General features: G+C 37.7%; 1 protein-coding gene across 1 annotated transcript in view; it reads right to left on the bottom strand.

Annotated features, from left to right (window-relative positions):
- Positions 1 to 258: 258 nt before the first annotated feature.
- LOC126493229 (C-type lectin domain family 2 member E-like) overlaps positions 259 to 19,563 on the bottom strand; it is a 36,103-nt gene continuing 16,798 nt past the window's right edge. The window contains exons 2-6 of the mRNA XM_050130164.1: positions 13,715 to 13,792; positions 5,804 to 5,923; positions 1,949 to 2,133; positions 1,324 to 1,430; positions 259 to 403 (exon numbers count right to left, since the gene is read on the bottom strand). Coding sequence (XP_049986121.1) covers positions 259 to 403; positions 1,324 to 1,430; positions 1,949 to 2,133; positions 5,804 to 5,923; positions 13,715 to 13,792 — 635 coding nt within the window. The remainder of the gene's footprint in view (positions 404 to 1,323; positions 1,431 to 1,948; positions 2,134 to 5,803; positions 5,924 to 13,714; positions 13,793 to 19,563) is intronic.

The raw sequence follows: 19,563 nt of genomic DNA, 5'->3' as shown, positions 1-19,563 counted from the left end.
TAAAGGTTAAGCTCACTAATACAGATATGATTGTATTTTAAGTTTTAAGATATGAATACTAACTTATATCCAAACACCTATTTTAATTTAAAATCATTCATGCTCACTTCCCTTATGTTTGATCCTCTGAGTTTTCATTTTTGGTGTCAACATATATTATTGAAGGATTTTGATGATTTTAGAAGATCAGGGTGGAGTCGCAACTGTAGATAACAGGTCACAGAACATCTGTTTATCAGGCATGCTTTGGCATATTTCCTACCCTGGGTTTACAATTTCTGGGCTTTGTAAAGTATATCTGCTGTACTTGCTACAAATCCACTTCTTAGGTGTGTAGACCTCGGCACTGCTGATCCCACTGTCATTCAGGTAAGCATATTCTCTGCTTCCTTGGGTGAGAACCCTAAAACAAAAAACAGACAAAATAATTTCCATACAGGCCATATTACATTCAAACACCTGAACTAGTTTTGCACCTGGGAACTTTTACATGCTCAGGGTTTGACTTGAACACCACACTTTTGTCATTTGCTCGTGTTGAGTCTTATATCATTTGCAAAGGCATTTGATTGGCTCTTTTTGTCATGTGCAGACGCACTGCTGCCATCCATGGGTGGCATCACTGAGGATGATTTTCAGTTCTATCTTGAAACATTTTACACATATATAAAAGCAGGGGGAAACCCATTTCTTATTAAATTACTAAAAGGTCTTTAATGATGGATGTGACTTGGCCTGTGTTTTATTGTTCCATTCAAAGAGCTATTCTTTCATCTGAAAGCTGTCTCAGTGTTATTTGATGATGAGATTTTAGAGGAGGCTCCCAATGTCCTTTGAGTTTCTGCATCTGTGAATAGTTGCAGCTGTGCAAATAGCTGTCTGACAAGCCTTAACCCAGCAGTTCTGCAGTGGTTTCCTGGGGTTTCAGAGCTCTAACTGCGCAGGAATTTTTTTTTTACATTTTTTTTCAAGGAAAATTTTTGATTGGTGATGGAGCAGACAATATCTAGCCCAGGTGCCATCATCATGCTAAAGATTTTGAGTGAAATCACACTAAGAAAATGCTTTGAAACTTATGGTTAATAAGTGGGAGAACATCCAAAGGATTTAAATTTGTAGGAATGTGGAAGTTGTTTGAATTTGGCTCTGCACGCAAGCACACACCCTACCTCTGGGCCACTCCTCCACTTAGAAGGTTTGTATTTCTTTCTTTTCAGTACAGTTGGAGTCACATGGCACAGTTATCAATCTCTTATAGGCACAAGAAACACACTTCACAACAAATGATCACAGTAGAAAAAAAAAGTGATCTAAAAAACATACAAATTGTTATATTCAGTGTTGTCTGTCCATGTCCAAGGATGATCTGGCGACTTTCTGTGCAGGCCGATCCAGTAGTCAGAAGTTCCCTTGTATCTCTTCAGGAAATTCTGTTGTAAAACATAGAAAACAAATGCATGTGTCTCTCAGCTTCAGGTGACCACTGAGTATCTCTAATCTACAGCCTATTCTAGGGATGGCAGCTAAGGGTCATTGATTTTGGAGCTACAATAATTTCCAGTTCTCAGAGGATATATTTTACACTCATAACCTAAAACACATTGCTGGCCACCTATTCCATGGTGACTGGGAAAGTCCGTTATTAAGAATATCCTTGCAGCTTTTAACAGTTGCCATATTCAGAATGCAAAGCCTGAGAGTTTCAAGGGATACTTACACGACCACCAGGTATATCAGGTTTTACAATGAGCACTATATTAGAGTATGTCTTTGGAATGTCTTGGTGCCCAAACTAGAAGCAATAGCATCAGCAATTGGCATCACACTACTAATGTGCTCCCCATATGCCCCAACTGCCTGAGGTGGGATTCTTCCTTTAAGATCTCTATATTAAGACAATGCATATTCAATAGAACAAACAACAAACCAATTCATGACCCTTTCTTACCAGCTCCTCAAGGCTATCAAATAGAGCAAGATGGGCCTCTAGTGCCATGCAGTAGGTCTGACTGAATGTCCAATTTCTTACATCTTCAGAAAAGTAAAAACATTTGTTTCCAAATCCAATCCAGTCATTTGGGCATGTGGAATAGTAAGGTCCAGGTCCTGAAATGGCTGTGTTTTCTTTGCTCACTAAAATGCAGACAGTGTCATGAATAAGACATTTGCTTATAAAGACTGCTGGATTAATCCAACCTATATATTTTGAAAATGTCTTGACTTGAAAATTTAAGTCAAAAGATATGTTATTTTGGAGAAGAGGCTTTCCTTCTGTTTACACAGGAAATGAAAGGCTGTGGATTCATTCTGGGTTAAAAAATAAGGTTTGATCAAGGAAGACCCCTGAAAAATATTCAGTGGGAACTAATGGCCCAGATGATCCAACATTTCAGAGCACGTCGGTTGCAGTTTCCTCTGAGTTCTGCATCCAGAACAGCCTCAAGATGTCTGGCTGAGATGACTTATCCTCATAAAGTACTCCAGTCTGGACTTGACCATAATCCTAAATTTTCTTTGGGTCCTCATAAAATTATCAGCACCTTTCTACAAATTGGAACTCTTTATTTAGAGTATTGACTACAAGTTGTTAGGAATAATGGTCGGAAAAAACTAAGTAAAGGAGATTAGATTCAGAGCTCTTATAAAGAAAAAAGGGGAATACTATGTGATAATGCTCTTGTACACTATAAAGATTTGTCCCTCATGATAGTTTAATAAAACTCTGACCAGTAACCAGCCAAGAAGTCTAGGTGGGGTGACCAGACTAAAGGAATTCTGGGAAGAAGAAATGCAGAAATTCAGTCACCAGCCAGATGCAAAGGGAACAAGATGACAATGCCTTAATGAAAAAAGGTAACAAGCCACATGGCTAAACATAGACAAGAACTGTGAGTTAATAAACCAGAGCTATAGGCAAAACAATTTATAATTAATTTAAGCCTCTGTGTTTTTCTTTGGGACTGAATGGCTGTGGGACTGAGTGGGACAGAAGCTTTCATCTCTACTTTCCTTTACTTCCTATTGCAAATAGGGAACAATAAACATGGATTTGCAAGTAACTCTGTGATAAGTTCTTTTTTTTCTTCTTTTATTCTTGACCAAAGAAAGAAAACTCCTCACTTATCTGGATTTCACTATGAGGAAATTCCAGCCTATAAAACATGGCATGGACAAAATATCTTTTTCCATATTTAAATTTTGGTAGTGGGCTTCCTATAATTCTATTACACAATTAAATGTATATAAACATATGCTGGCTTTTGTTAGAGCCAATCAGAATGGCTATCAGTAAGAAATCTGCCAACAATGCTGGGCTGTAGTGACATGACTTTAATTTCAGTGTTTGAGAGGCAGAGACATGCAGATTTCTGTGAGTTCAAGGCCAACTTGTTTAGAAGCTTATGCAGAAATAAGGACATTTATTTACTTCTGGTAGAAATACAAACTGATACAGCCAATATGGAGGTTCCTTAGAAAACTAAAAATTAAACTTGCCATGTGACTAAGATTTGCCACTCCTGGACATACAAGAAGCAACCCCCATATCCTACCACAGAAAATTTTAATCCATATTTATTGCTCCCCTATTCACAATAGTAAGAAAATGTACCTGACCTACATGTCCATCAACTGATGAGTGAAACTAATGAAGATGTGTTACATGGAAAAAACAGAATGTTATTCAACTATAAAAAAATGAAAATTTCAGGAAAGTGGATAGACTATTAAAGTATAATACCAAGAGATGTCACTCAAATTGAGGAAGAAAGAGATCCCATGTACTCTGTCACATGCAATCCCAGTCTGTGACATACAGTATAAACAAGTGTGAGGTTGGCTATGGTACAATACTTAGAGAACAGAACAAGGAAGACTGGTGTAGGGTGACAAGGAAGGATGGAATGCAGCCAAGGGCCCATTGTAACATGAAGGGGTCTGCTTGTTGGGGTTTCTGTCCTGCCCGGGTCCCTACAGCCAGAAAGCCCCAAAGAAAATCACAGAGTCTACATTAGGTTATAAACTGATTGGCCCATTAGCTCAGTCTTCTTATTAGTTCTTGTAGTTTATATTAATCCATTGTTCTTATGTATGCTAGCCAAATGACTCTGTACCTTTCACAGCAGGGCAGGCCACATGTTGCTTCTTCAGTGGTCTGGGTTGGACTGGGAGAAATGGGCTTTCTCCTTCCCAGAATTCTCCTGTTCTCATCGCCTGGCCTCTGCTTCCTGTCTGGTTGACCTGCCTATACTTCCTTCCTGGCCAATCAGCATTTATTTAAAACATGATTGACAGAATACAGACAATTCTTTTGCACCAGCCCATAAGCCATGAAAAGGGTTATAAAAATAATAGTTTTCATTGTTTCAGTTCTGACAGCTTTTCTTATTTTTGGAGATGATAAGATAAAAATGTAATTGACAGTGAAAGTCTAAAACCATAGCCAAAGCTCCATGGCTTCAGAATGGCTATTCTAACTCTGTGGAATGTCAATGAGATACATTGGGTTTGGGACCTGATGAGTCTTTGAGCAGTGATTTTAATGCAGCTCTGTGATATGTTTGTCTGTGAGTCTATAATAATAAAGTGATCATGTCTATATATGTCTATGTGTGTACACGTGTGTGTATGTGAATATTTGTGTGTGTGTGTGTGTATACATATATATATATGAAAGATTCTCTGAATGTAGCAAGGGTTCAAAGGACAGCTTAGAAGAATAACAGACATTTTTTGTCACACATTTACTATTTTCTTCCATTAACAAATCAGAAGGAATCTGCCACTCTTTCAAAGGTCTAGTCAGTTTCAAGAAAAAAAAAAAGATCTTTGAAGTGAAATATCAAATACCGGAAATGACCTTCTCTAATTATTTTTAGAAAATGGACTTTGTTATAGTTGTTCCCAGTTCTTATACTCAGTACCAAGAGCTTTCAATGAAAGGGACAAATGGAATGAACAGTAGAGGTTACTATCATTTCTTCTTATCTGACTTTTTTCTGAACTACATGGTAGTTTAGGTTGTACTGACCAAAACTTGTTGGGAAATGTTTGTTCTGTTTAGACATGTGTGTTACTCCTTAGTGTGGTTAAACTTGATTTCATAAAATAATATCAGATGGTGGTGGTGAACACCTTTAATCTCAGCAATTGAGATTCAGAGGCAGGTGGCTCTCCAAGTTTAAGGCCAGTCTGGTTCCCAGTGAGAAACTCTGTCTCAAAAATCCAATATATATTTATATCATGGAACATTTGATCTAGTTATTGCAGCAAATTTATAAAATATTTTATCACAATATTCAGAACAGTATACAACTAAAAGCTTAGGAATCATATTCTGGAACTTTGTATTTGATACTTTCAGACCGTTGTTGAAAATGTTAACATAAACCATGGTTATGGGGGTTCTGTACCTTCCCCTACTATATTATTCTTCACTGCCCTCACTTCTGTCAGCTGCAGCAACCTTCTTGAGGTTTCTCCTTTGAGTTTTCTTCTCTTTGGTCTCTGCTTTGAGTAGTTCCCCCAGGTGCACACATGTCTCCTCCATCTCTGTTTAGAGGTTGCATAATATCATCTTTCCAAAGAGACTGAGCCTGGTCTCCTGTGTACACCACGTCCTGTGCTGATCCTTCTCTGCATTTTCCTGCTAGACCCTAAGTTCCCAGAGAAGAGAAATTGAGGAATTTCCAGTGTGTTTAACTAGAGCCCTTCCCAAAGTACACAGCTCACAATAATCAATAAGTATAACTGACTATGTGAATGTGGACAGGACGTTTTAGAATTTGGAGAATGTGTCACTTACCAGACAAAGCAATGAAAAGTCCAATTACAGCTACAGCGAGAACCATGATCACTATATAGCTGCAGCAAACAGGAGAATCAGGGGAGACATTTCTGAGACATTTTCCTTGGAGCTCTTTACCTAAAACTATAAATATGAGAATATCAAGCTCAAGACCCTTTGAGTAAAAGATACATTTATCCAGAATCAAGTGTATATTTGGCTTGTATTCTTCTCCTGGAAATGCCCCCCTCAAAAGGTCCTGGTTCAGAAATGATGTCTTTGGCCCATAGAAGGCTAGAGAAATGGAAAACAGAGCTTTCCCTGAGGAGTTTTTCAGTTGACCAGTGAAGAAGCAAGAAACAGAAATAGTGAAGAACAACATGAAAAAGAAACAATGTAACACTACCCATAGTTTAGGTTTATTTTTTGTAAGAAGAGACCTGGTTAGAACCAAGGGGATAATAATAATAATAATAATAATAATAATAATAATAATAATAACAACAACAATTAAAATCAATGTGCCAGATGGGGTAGCACAGTACTGTGGTTCTTGTGGAGGCCTAAGAGTAAGGAGTTCAAGTGGAACCCTGAAATGCAGCCTGCTAATACACAGAGAGAACCAAGAAGTGAGTGACCACCCACCTGGTGGGACACCCCACTCTCTAAGACCTCCACACTGTGGCAAAACCCTAGGCCCCTACCCCACCTGAACTGGTTTCTCTAGCCAGCCAACAGACAAGTTTCCTACAGGTAGACTGCTCCAACACTCTTATCACATCCATCAGATCCTGAAAGCTACAAGTACCACTTTGTCCTCAAACCCTCCTATCCCACCCTGCCCTCCCGCAACCTCAGAGGAATGCTGAAACACATGCTGCACCTACACAGAGAGGACCAAGAGGGGAACTCTGAAGCACAAGCTGTGAATGCACAGAGCAGCCCAAGAAAGCAAACCAAGAGAGCAGTCAAGAAAGCAAACCAAGAGAGAGGGCCAAGAGAAACCTCAGTGGCTTCCTGAGATGCAGACATTGACAGTACAGAGCAGACCAAGAACAGTTCCCAAAGAAATAAACAGCCACTGCTAGATTGAACCAAGATGAAGACACTGCTGGCACCAATTGAAGGACGAGATGGTTTGGCACCATTGGAAGAATTCATCCAACAACCTAAAAAGAAACGCTAACACCAAAACCTAGTGATCACACAGCAGAAAGTCTTGATTATCCTAACCCAGAAGAAGCAGGAGAAAACAATTTTAATCGTAACTTTAAAAGATGATGGAGACATTTAAAGAAGAAATAAAAAGCTTCCTCGAAGTGAAGGAAAAGACAAACAAACAATTGTGAGAAATCAATAAATCTCTCAAAGAAAAACAATCAAATAGGTGAAACAAACAGTTCAAGACTTGAAGACTGAAATAGAGACAATAAAGAGAACACAAACTGAGGGAATTCTGGATATGGAAAATCTGGGTAAATGAATGGAAACTACAGAGGCAAGCATAACCAACAGAATACAAGAGATGGAAGAATGAATCTCAGTTGTTGAAATTATATAGAGGAAATAGATTTAATGGGCAAAGAAAATATTAAATCCATCAAATTCTTAACACAAAACATCCAGGAAATCTGGGACATTATAGAAAGACCAAACCTAAGAATAATAGGGGTAGAAAAATGAGAACTCCAGCTCAAAGGCACAGAAAATATATTCAACAAAACCATAGAAGAAAACTTCCCCAATCCAAAGAAGGAGATCCCTATGAATGCACAAGAAACTTACAGACAACCAAATAGAGTGGACCAAAAAAAAAAAATTCCCGTTGCCATGTAATAATCAAAACACAAAACATAAAGCCCAAAGAAAGAATTTAAAGAGCTGCAAAGGAAAGTGGTCAAGTAACATATGGAGGAAGACCTATCAGAATTAAAACAGACTTCTCCATTAAAACCACAAAAGCCATAAGGTCTTGGACAGATGAGCTGCACACTAAGAGACCACAGATGAAAGCCCTGACTACTATTTCCAGCAAAGATTTCAATCATCATTGATGGAAAAAACAAGATATTCCATGACAAAATCAGATTTAGATAATAACTATCCACAAATACAGCCCAATAGAAAGCACTATAAGGAAAACTCTAACCCAAGGAAGCTAACAAAAGCAGAAGCAACAGATAATCTCACCAGCAAACCAAAAGAAGGAAAACACACAAACACTACCACCGAAAAATAACAGGAATTAACAATCACTAGTCATTAATATCTCTTAATATCAATGGACTCAATTCACCTCTAAAAAGATGCAGGCTAAGAGAATGAATACAAAAGTAGGATCCACCCTTCTGCTGTATACAAAAAACACACCCCAACTTCAAAGACAGACGTTACCTAGAGAAAAGTGTTGGGAAAAGATTTTCCAATAAAAGGGACCTAAGAGAAAAGCACATGTAGCTATCCTAATTTCAAACAAAATAGACTTCAGACTAAAATCAATTAGAAGAGATGGAGAAGGACAGTTTATACTCATAACAGGAACAATCCATCAAAATGAAGTCTCAATTCTGAATATCTATGCTGCAAATGCAAGAGGACCCACATATGTAAAAGATGCATTACTAAAACCTAAATCACACATCAAAACCCACACACTTATTATATTAGGAGACTTTGATACCCCACTTTTTCCATTGAGCAGGTCAATCAGACAGAAACTTAGGAGAGGAATAAGGGAACTAACAGATGTCATGGATCAAATGGAATTAACAGACATTCTGTATCTTATTGAATCACCATGTTTAAAGTTATAATTTAACAATAGCACTAATCACAGAAAACCTGCAAACTCTTAGAAATTGAACAGTGCTTTATTAAAACACCCCTGGGTCAAGGAATAAATACAGTAAGAAATTAAAGACTTTCTAAAATTCAACAAAAATGAAGGCACAATGTACCCCAAACTATGGGACACTATGAAAGTGTTGCTAAGAGGAAAGTTCACAGCACTAAGTGCCTACATAAAGTGGAGAAAGCTCATACTAATGACTTAACAGCACACCTGAAAGTTCTAGAAGAAAAAGAAGCAGACTCACACAGGAGAAGTAGAAGAGAGGAAATAATCAAATTGAGGGCTGAAATCAATAAAATAGCAACAAAGAAAACAGTACAAAGAATAAATGAGACAAAGAGCTGTTTTTTTTTTTTGTGAAAATAAACATGACAGACAAACCCTAATCCAAATCGATCAAAAGATAGAGAGAGAATATCCAAATTAACAAAATCAGAAATGAAAAGGGGACATAACAACAAACACAGGAAATCCGGAAAATCATTATGTTATACTACAAAAGACTATATACCCACAAAAGTGGAAAATGCATGTAACTATACACAGATTTCATTGGTTAAGTAATAAATAAACTGCTTGGCCTCATAGCTTAGAACATAGGTGGGTGGAGTAAACAGAACAGAATTCTGGGAGGAAGAGGAAGTGAGCTCAGATTGGACAACTCTGCTCTCTGGAGCAAAGAGGCCATGCTCCCCTCTCCTGGGCAGTCGCATGCAATGAAGCAAGCCGCCAGGTCAGACATGCTGAATCTTTCCCGGTAAGACCGGTGCTACACAGTTTATTAGAGATGGGTTGATCGGGATATCAGAATTAGCCAGTAAGGGCTAGAGCTAATGGGTCAAGCAGTGTTTAAAAGAATACAGTGTCCATGTAATTATTTTGGGGCATAAGCTAGCAGGCGGCCGGGGTGCTGGGGCCACAGCCCCGCCGCTCATATTACAACACATGGATATACCTATATATACATTTATAAGGAGTCTATTCAAAGGGCTCTGAAAGTAGTGAATGAGTTTATAATACTTCAGGAAAATATGTCAGTGCACTAAATAATTTGCATTTTCATACACTAGCAATTGTCAAATGCAAACAAATGTGTAAGGATTGCAGCTCTCACAGCACTGCCAAATGCACAATTGCACACTCAATGGAACATGCTCACAGTCAGTTGCTGGAAGAACAACAAATGTTCTTAATCTTTGAGTCATTTCTCCATTAAGTATTAAAAACTCACAATACATTGTAAGTACAATTTCTTTTGAAACACACACACAGAAGAGACAGAGGGAAACAAAGATAGCTAGAGAGACAGTGAGAGAGAGNGAGAGAGAGAGAGAGAGAGAGAGAGAGAGAGAGAGAGAGAGAGAGAGAGAGATCAGAGAGAGAAAGGAGAGAGAGAGAACTCCTGAGAGTTGATTATTTTTTTGTTCCTTTTTACGGACCAGAGCAGAGTATTCATTGCACTAAGTGCAATTTATTTCCATTCATTTTACCCACCAGGTTTGTAGGAAAAGCATTATTGTAATCAAGAAATCTTTGCCTGAGACAAGTTCTTGTCCACAAAAATACTTTTCACGTTTTTCAAATTTGACTTAAGTTTCAGGCTCTGTGTTTGGGTCTGTGATCTGAGTCAGTGATAATACACAAGATGAGTTGTGAGTCTCACCATAAAAATCCACTGTCTGAGCATCATATGCAGAAGAGTTTTTATCCTTTCTCTACCTAAGAATTGTTCATTTCCCCACCTGCATTACATGTGCACACTTACTGTAAACATACATTGGTTTTTAATTGGTTTTTAAGAAAAAATGTGCCTTATTATGGAATAAAATGATGCTTACATAGTAAATATATGCATCCAATATGTTTAATAATACTAAGCTTTGGGGAAATCATTGAAATACACCTTAGCATTTTGTTAAAATTCGTTTACAGTTACCTCATGCTCTGGATCTAAAGGAAGTACCTGTGTTTACATAAAAACTTGCCTGTATTTACAGTAATTTTATGAATTAACCCTGTAATTTGCAACAATTCAAAGGTCTCTGAACTTGTGACAAAGTAAAGCAACTTTACTCAGCACTGGTGAAAATTATTGAAAAAGAAAACTGGACTTTGTGCTTACACCTGTCCATTCTTATTCTGGTTAAAAGTTTCTCAACCTGCTGTTCCCAGAGGCCCCTAAAACAGAACATGCTGGACAGCTCAACTATCTCTTAAAGCATTTTAAAATTAGTTTCCCTTGGGTCAGCCAGATGGCTGTAGGTAAAGGTGCTTGCACCTCAATCCTGGTGACCTAAATTCAATCCCTAGAATATGCACAAAAGTAAAATGAGAGAACAAAATACACATGGTTGTCTTCTGACTTCTAAATGGCACCCCCTGCCCAAACTACTGCCATCACCACCAAAATCCAAAACAACAATAAAGCTCCACTTAGCCCCGCTTGCAGTTTAGTTTGAGAATCTGACCACAGATAAGAGTTTTTCTGTTGGGAAATTCTTACTGCTACCCACCTGCTCTCTTTCTGCTCATTCTCTTACCCACCAGTTTCCTGTTAGTTTTCTCCTGACCTGTTTTTCTATTCGGACTTAAGATGCATACTTTGAATTCACAGCTCATACCCCTCATCAATCGTGCTCTGGAATCTCTTCTACTCTAGCCAGCTGTGTTTATATTGGACATGCAGCTGTTGAACTCACTGTGGATGAATCTCCAATGCATTTACTACTGTAGGGATCCATCTCCCTGATGTTCTGGAGAATCAAGAGTGTAAGAGCAAAAGAGACAAGGATGGCATAGGCTGGGTACAGAGAAGAGGAGTGTCTACAGGAGGGCATACGGAGCTTGGGGTGGGGTTTAGGTCTCTATCTTTATTGTGATGAAGACTTCTTGTTTATATATGTTCGCAAATTTCATGGAAATATACAACAAAAGAATAAATTTTACTGAATATAAATTACATTTTTAAAAAATTTCAGCTGACTTTAACCACCACATTTTGCTCATATTCACAAAACTCTTAAGAAAACAGAGAGTCTCAGTTTACACTAAGAAAAAATCTGACAGAGGCAAGGATGCTTAAGCTGAGGAGGACAGGAGACAGAAAAGCGTCAGGCTCATTTAGAAGCAGAGGTCCCAAGGGTGAGCAGTTACAGTTCCTCTTGAAACAGGAAATGTGTTTGATTTTTTACAGTCCAGAGGTCATAAGTGACTAAGTTTCTGTTTCCTTTCTTCTAAGAGAGCTCCCTGCTTGGATGCTGTGTATGAGGCTATATTTTGAAACTAAACATGTCTGCTGAGCAGCTTTAGAAATGGTTCCCTAGATCTTCCTAGCAGAAACACACCATATCAGTTCCTCAGGGTTAGCCCATAATGTAAATAATTTTGGGTTATCTTGAGCAGGGAATATTACAGCAGCCTTTGAAGCCACTGGAGATATCAGTGCTCCCCTAAAGTGTATTTCATCCTCTCAGATGAACAGAATCTGATTCTTGTCCTGGGTAGACATGACACACGATTGTATCCTGTGATAATAGTTTGTCCTGTTGGGCCTGCACTCACCTGGCCAAGAGATCACCTTTTAGAAAGGCTAATCCACCTAAAACCGTGGTAAAGAGGTGGCAGAAGAAAATCTTTCTCTACTGAGATGTGTTTGTCCTTTCCTGAAACTCCACCCTGTGTGATCAACTATGGAACTGCAGCCAAGCAGTCAGTGAAACTCACTGGCTTTTCTGAGTTCTAAATCAGAAAATCTGAGATATTCTGTTCTGTTTTTCTATTTCTTTAGGATGCTGGACAAAGCCAGGTTTTCCCCTCTTTCTCTGAACCTATCTAGTTCTCTTATGGAGCTACTTGTTAAATGTTTGAGTCCCCAAAGTTACTGGGTCAACATAGTAATATTCTTTGGATTTTCGCTCCTTAGAAACTTTTCAACCTTTTTTTTTCTTTTGGCTGAACATTTAACAAAGATGTCCTTTGAATTTAATGCATACAGATTTCCATAATGGCTTTCTATTTAAATAAAGTCGATAAGCAACTTTTCCTTTAAATAGCTCCCCAAACCTCTGAAAGTTATGTATTTATTTGCATGCATATGTGGCTTTTATTTTGACCTTTTCTTACTTGTTTTTCTAAAAAACATTAAACCCTAAATATTTGTTATGGAAAATATGAGAAATATTCAAAAATTGAAACAAATAGTATGGTAAATTCTCTGCCTGGGCTAACTTGCCTCACAGAAATATGGAGTGTGTATGCATTTCTGTGTGGAGAAGAAAATGGTTTCAGATATGGGACTAATTGACTAAACTGAAAAACACCTACATTCCTCATTTTCCAGGGAGACCATATTATTTCACTAAAACAAACAAGCAAGAAAACAAAATTTGAAGTAAAGGAAGAGGGAATAAGGGAATAAAAATGCAAGAATAAAACAGATAGTTTCCAAATACAGAAGACAGTTTAACAGAAATTCCACAAGACTTCTTGTTTCCATAACTTGCATAAACCAGAAATGCCAGAGAACTTGCTGGAGTAGGGGTTCAGTTTCCAATTGCACCTCCTCTCTCCACCTTTCCTTTGAATCAACTGGATCTGCAAACCCCAGGCTCCAGTCCCACAGGGATCTTCTTCAGCTGTGCACATTGAAAGCTGTGCTGTTAAGAGTTTGCTTCATTCTGGGACCTAAGGATCATGTTCTACAGCTATTTCCAGTAACTCACCAGAGTGCAAATTACCAGATAGAAAGTGACCTAGTAAACTACACACAAACACACACACGCACGCACTCACAACAAACAAAAACTAAAACCTAAAAAAGCAAATGCAACTCAATCAAGAACCAAAACCATATATCAGGATTTGGTAATTAATTTATCGTTCATTTCTCTTGCCCAAAAATACTTGAGTATTTTATACTCTGATATAGTAACTAATATACCAGAGGCCTCTAAGCATTTCCACTTCTACAGATACCCACCTTGATAGGATAATAGATAAGAGGTTTAGTCCCTCTCAGGGTCCTTGGCAAATCTCCTTTTTGTTTTCTAGTGTAAATCAAGTTGTATTAAAATACATACCTATTTTTACCTCTTGCAGGCTGTCTGGAGTAGTGAGGTCTCTCTTTAATATGCACATGAATGCTTCTTCAACCTTTGCTTCAAAGGAAGAGACTCAACTGAATTCAGCAAGAAATTTCTAACTTGAAGCGCTGGGGAGGGGAAAGAACCTTGTAATGCATGTGCTGTTTCTAATATACATTTCAGAAGCTCAGCCCAACCTGTCTGGGTGATTCATTAACCTCTCCTCATCAGTTTTGAATATGTTACCTTTGAGCACATAGTTTTTTACAAAGGCAATTATGACATAAACTTAAGTAGACTTTAAGCATGATAAATGAAACTGATAAATACTTTAGAATCTGAAACTGTCCTGTACTTATCACCAATTTTTAAAGAAAAATACTGCTTTGATAAAAGTTGTTATGAATTGGAGAAAGGATTTATTTATTGTTTGTTTGTTTATATTTATTCAAACAGTCTCACAATGTAGCTCTGGCTAGGCTCAAACTCACTATATCGACTTGCCTTTGTCTCCTAAATGCTGTCTATAAAGATGTAAGCTGCCACACTCAGGCTAAATGTTTTAATTTTAAAACATGCTTACTCAAACTATTTCTAGATTTGGTTATTCTGATAATATTCAGTAATTCTGATGTTTGATGAAAGATTGAGGCATCTGCTGAAATGCCACTGGTCCCAGGATACAGTTCTGAATACACAAAAGGAGATCAAGGGAATTCAAATTGCAAAAGAAATCAAACTCTCACTATTTTCAGATGATATGATAGTGTACAAAAGTGACCCCAAAAACTCTACCAGAGAATGCCTACAGCTGATAAATATCTTCTGTGATGTGACAGCTTGGTATTGGCAGAAAAACAGAGACGTTGGCCAGTGAATTGAATTGAAGACCTGGATATTAATCTACACACCTATGAACACCTGATTTTTGACAGAGGAGCTAAAATTATACAATGGAAGAAAGTAAGCATCTTCAACAAATCTTGCTGGCATAACTGGATTTCAACCTGTAGAAGAATGAAAATAGATCCATATCTATCACCATGCACAAAACTCAAGTCCAAATGGATTAAAGACCTCAATATAAATCCGACCACACTGAACCTGATAGAAGAAAAAGTGGGAAGTAGACTAGAACACATGGGCACTGGAGACCACTTTCTACATATAACTGCAGTAGCACAGACACTGAGAGCAACAATAAATAAATGGAACCTCTGGAAACTGAGAAGCTTCTCTAAAGCAAAGGACACAGTCAAGACAAAAAAGCAGCCCACTTAATAGGAAAAGATCTTCACCAACACCACATCAGACAAAGGATTGATCTCTAAAATATTTGAAGAACTCAAGAAATTAGACATTAAAAGTTTAAATAACCCAATTAAAAATTGAGGTTTTGAACTAAACAGAGAATTCTCAACAGAGGAATCTCAAATGGCCTAAAGATACTTAAGGAAATGTTCAACATCCTTAACTATCAGGGATATGCAAATCAAAACAATTCTGAGATAATATATTACACCTGTCAGAATTTTTAAGATCAAAAACCCTAATGATAGTTTATGCTGGAGGATATGGAGTAAGGGGAACACTTATTCATTGCTGATGGGAATGTAAACTTGTACAGCCAGCCTGGAAATCAGTATGGCCACTTCTTAGAATATTGGGAATCAGCCTACAGGATCTAGCAATCTTGCCGATATACCCAAAAGATGATCAATCATACTACAAAAGCCTTTGTTCAATTACACTCATAGCAGCATTATTTGTAATAGTCTGAAACTGGAAACAACCTAGATGCCCCTTAGCTGAAGATTGAATAAAGAAAATGTGATACATTTACACATTAGAGTGCTCCTTAGTGGTAAAAAAAGCAATGACATCTTGAATTTTGCATGCAAATGGATAGAATTAGAAAATACTATCCTGAGTGAGGTAACCCAGACCCAAAAGGATGAATATGGTATGTACTCACTCATAAGTGGATACTAGCTAAAAACAAAGGACATCGAGCCTATAGTTCATGATCCTAGAGAAGTGAAGTAATAAGGTGAACCCAAAGAAAAACATATATAGGCCCACCTGGGAAAATGAAAACAGACAAGATTGCCTGACAAAATTGGGAGCATGGGGACATAAGGAGAAGGGAGGGTAAAAGAGGACAGGGAGGGTTAGGAGAACTTGAGGGACTGAGATAGTTGAGATGGAGGAAGGACAGAGATGAGATGAGAGCAAGGAAAGAGATATCTTAATTGAGGGAGCCATTATAAGGTAAGCTGAAACCTAGGTCTAGGGAAATTCCTAGGAATACACAATGATGACCCCACTTAAGACCCTAAGCAATAGAGGAGAGGGGGTCTGATCTTGACTTGCTCTGTAGTCAGACTGATGATTATCTTAAATATCAGCATAGAACCTTCATCCAACAATAGATGGAAACAGAGGCAAAGACCCACATCTTAAGTAGCACTGGACTGAGCTCCCAATGTCCAGTTGAAGAATGGAAAGAATGAGAATATGAGCAAAGAGATCATGACCAAGATGGGTTCATCCAATGAAACAGTTTACCTAAGCTAATGGGAACTCATGAACTCTAACTGGACTGGGAAGGAACAAGCATAGGACCAAACTAGTCCCTCTGAATGAGGTTGACAGTTTCATGGCTGGGGCAGACTGAGGGACCACTGGCAGTGGCACCAGGATTTATCTCTACTACATGTACTGCCTTTTTGTGATCCTTTGATCTTCAGATGTATACTATACTATAGATATAGTAGGGAAGGCCTTGGACCCTCCCCAAAGCAATGTGTCTTATCATCTCTTAGGATTAGATGGGGGTGGGGTGGGAGTGTGTGTGTGTGAAGGGAATGGGATGAGGGGAGGGAGTGGGAATATGGATTGGTATTTTTTTAAAAGTCTAATAAATTTAAAAAGAAAAGCATTTATCATAAAAAGAATGCAATAAAGAACTAAGTACAACAGATAAGAGAGGAATGAATGCATTTGCAGTCAATGCATGATGGGAAGTGTAATATATGCTCTGCACTAGAAAACTGTACTGTGCTATAATTACCTAGTGGGATGGGCAGTGATAATAGAGAACAAAGTCCTTCTGCACTCAACAATGTAATGACTTTGCATGTGCCCTTTGCCTTATCTTTTTTTTTTTAAATAGAAAGCAAGAAAATTTCTAGAGACCAGCAAACACTTATTATTCTGTCTAAAAAAGAGCAATATATAGTTGATGAAATAATCAATACTTGCAACTATGTTGTAAGACTTTGGCACAGCTATTAATGTTACACATAATCAAACAATGCTATAACTATTTTATTAATTTACATGTGAACAATGGTCATCTACAAAATGAAAAAACTAGTATTATTTCTAACAGGCAAACCAGAAATCTAGATGTTTATTAATATCTGAATAAAAACATACTATTTCTATTTATATGGTTTGCATACCACACATCATTTAAAAAAGAACCCATTCATGAAATGTGCCAGCATGAATAACCTCAAAATCCTAATAAGAAGTGAAATACATTGAAGACATTTCATTTTAACAGTTTAAATACTGTGCATTTAAACACACCATAAGTAGACAGTGCATAAAAAGAGTTAAGAGAAAAGAAGCTCAGAAAACAGTGGGTTGTTTAGTAAAGCTTGTCACTCCAAGAATATTGGAATACTTATTTAGGAAAAAGGGGACTCAAGTCAGCCCCCAGCTCAAAATAGACTTTGTTCTTCCAACCCAAATTACTAGTGTTTCATGAGGCTGTGGCTTCACCAAACTCACCCAATAAGGAAAAGTCAAAACCTGCACCAACTTCACCTTTTCTGACTCTCAGTTGAATTCAAAATTATTTCTCACACAGCCTGTGTAATGTCTGCCTCCTCTGAAAACCTTGAGTCAGATAAGAACCCAGGTAAGAACTCAGATCTCTATATAGACACTGTCATCATTTTTAACATTTTGTTTTGAACTGTGACCTACACTGTGGCTGATTTTCTCTTCTTATCTCAGTCTAAAGGTTGGTACATGCTGTAAGGACAGAAATTACGTAGGCTAAGGCGTTCCTACAGCAAAGGCTGATAAGACTATGACAGGAAGGCAGAGAGGAAAGAGGGCAAGATGACAAAGTTCTGCAGTCAGATGTTCTTGTGCTTGATAACAATAAATTATTTGTAATTGTCATGTGCTTGTGAGCTCAGTGTGGTTAACTTGATAGTTACAAACACTTGCAAAAGCCAGTTGGAAGGCATCCACAGCCTAAGAACTAGTCACCAAAAGCTTGACAATGATTTCACAGTAAATATCCCAAAGCAAGCTTCTTAAGATCATAGTAGAAGAGAGTTAAAAATAATTTATAAAATAGAAGGTTGACCATTCTGATCTAATAGAAGTGTTTTCTAAAGTAGATAGATAGATAGATAGATAGATAGATAGATAGATAGATAGATAGATAGATAGATAGATAGATAACAACAAAGCACTATGAACTCAGAACATAAGAACAGGAGTTTTATTATGGACTAATTGACCAGAGAATAGGAAATGCATACTATAGTTAATCCACCTTTCCTCACAGAGAAGAAAAAGGCAATTTGAGTTGACCCTGGCCTTTTATGGGGAAGAGGAATACTCATCTTCAGTGCCAGCACAGCTGTAACTATCCATTTGCTTCCACGTTAAGATGGGAGGGAATACATGATGAAATAATGGAGTTCAAGGTCAAGAAGAGTCGGTTTCCAAAGCCCTGAGATCTTGTGATGTGGAATCCTCCTCATTATACTGTGAATATGTTTTATAACCATTGATTAATAGAGGAGCTACTTTGGCCTATGGCAACATAGAATAGAGCTAAATGGGACTCCTAAACTGAATGCAGGGAGAAACAACATGGGAGTCAGGCACACACCATGTAGCTGCTAAATGATGACTCCAGAACCTTGCCAGTAAGCCACAGCCTCATGTGGTACACAGTCTAATAGAAATGCATTAAAGCTAGCTAGGAATATGCCTGAGTCATTGGCATATTCCTAGCCAGCTGAGCCAGTGTTGTAATTATTTTAGTTTCTATATGATTATTCAAGTCTGAACAGTTGGGAAATGAATGTGCAGTCTTCATTTACATAATGGCACACAAGTATTTGGAGCTAACTCATATGGTAAGCCACCATTTTGATTCAGGTGCTTGTACACTTGCTCCAGGTAAGGAAGAAATTAACTGAGAGCACAGCCACATGGCTCAGACTTCCCACCTTGGCAAGCAGCAAGATTGGTTCTCCTAGGCATACATAGGTAGGAGAACATAGCAGTTCCCTGCTGCCATACATGGAGATACTTCCAGGCTACACAATGTACTTCATGGCAGATTTAGCTTTTATGAAGACAAAAATAAAGGTGTATTTTTGTGCGGTGCTTCCCAAATTTGAGGGGATGAGCATGGCTCCTACCTAGCAGTCCCACAGTTGGCAATAGATGTACTTCCACTATATTAAAAGTTTTAGAGAGGCAGAGCATCCAGGGTAGCTGTGATCACACTGCTTATCATTTAAAAAATGCTCCTGGTCAGAAAAGCATTTCAGGTACACAATAGGACATATTCAGACAAAAAAGACTGCTAAGTGAGACACAATATATTTTTTAAAATGTATGTACACTTGGAGAGCAGAAAAAGAGTATAGACAGTTATAAAGAGAAGTAAATAGTATTAAATAATAAGACAAAGTCTTTGAAGAAATAGTAAAAGTGATATAAAAAAGTGAAGACAAACATAGATTAAAGTAATAAAGAATAAATATTAAAATAAGAGAGTAAAGAAGCCATGTAAAGATAAA

Source organism: Alexandromys fortis, unplaced genomic scaffold (genome assembly GCF_014885135.2).
Source record: "Alexandromys fortis isolate MF-2015 unplaced genomic scaffold, M_Fortis_MF-2015_v1.1 scaffold_307, whole genome shotgun sequence".
Lineage (NCBI taxonomy): Eukaryota > Metazoa > Chordata > Mammalia > Rodentia > Cricetidae > Alexandromys > Alexandromys fortis.
The sequence above is the reverse complement of the archived record's forward strand: the minus strand, read 5'-3'. Positions and strand labels throughout refer to the sequence as shown.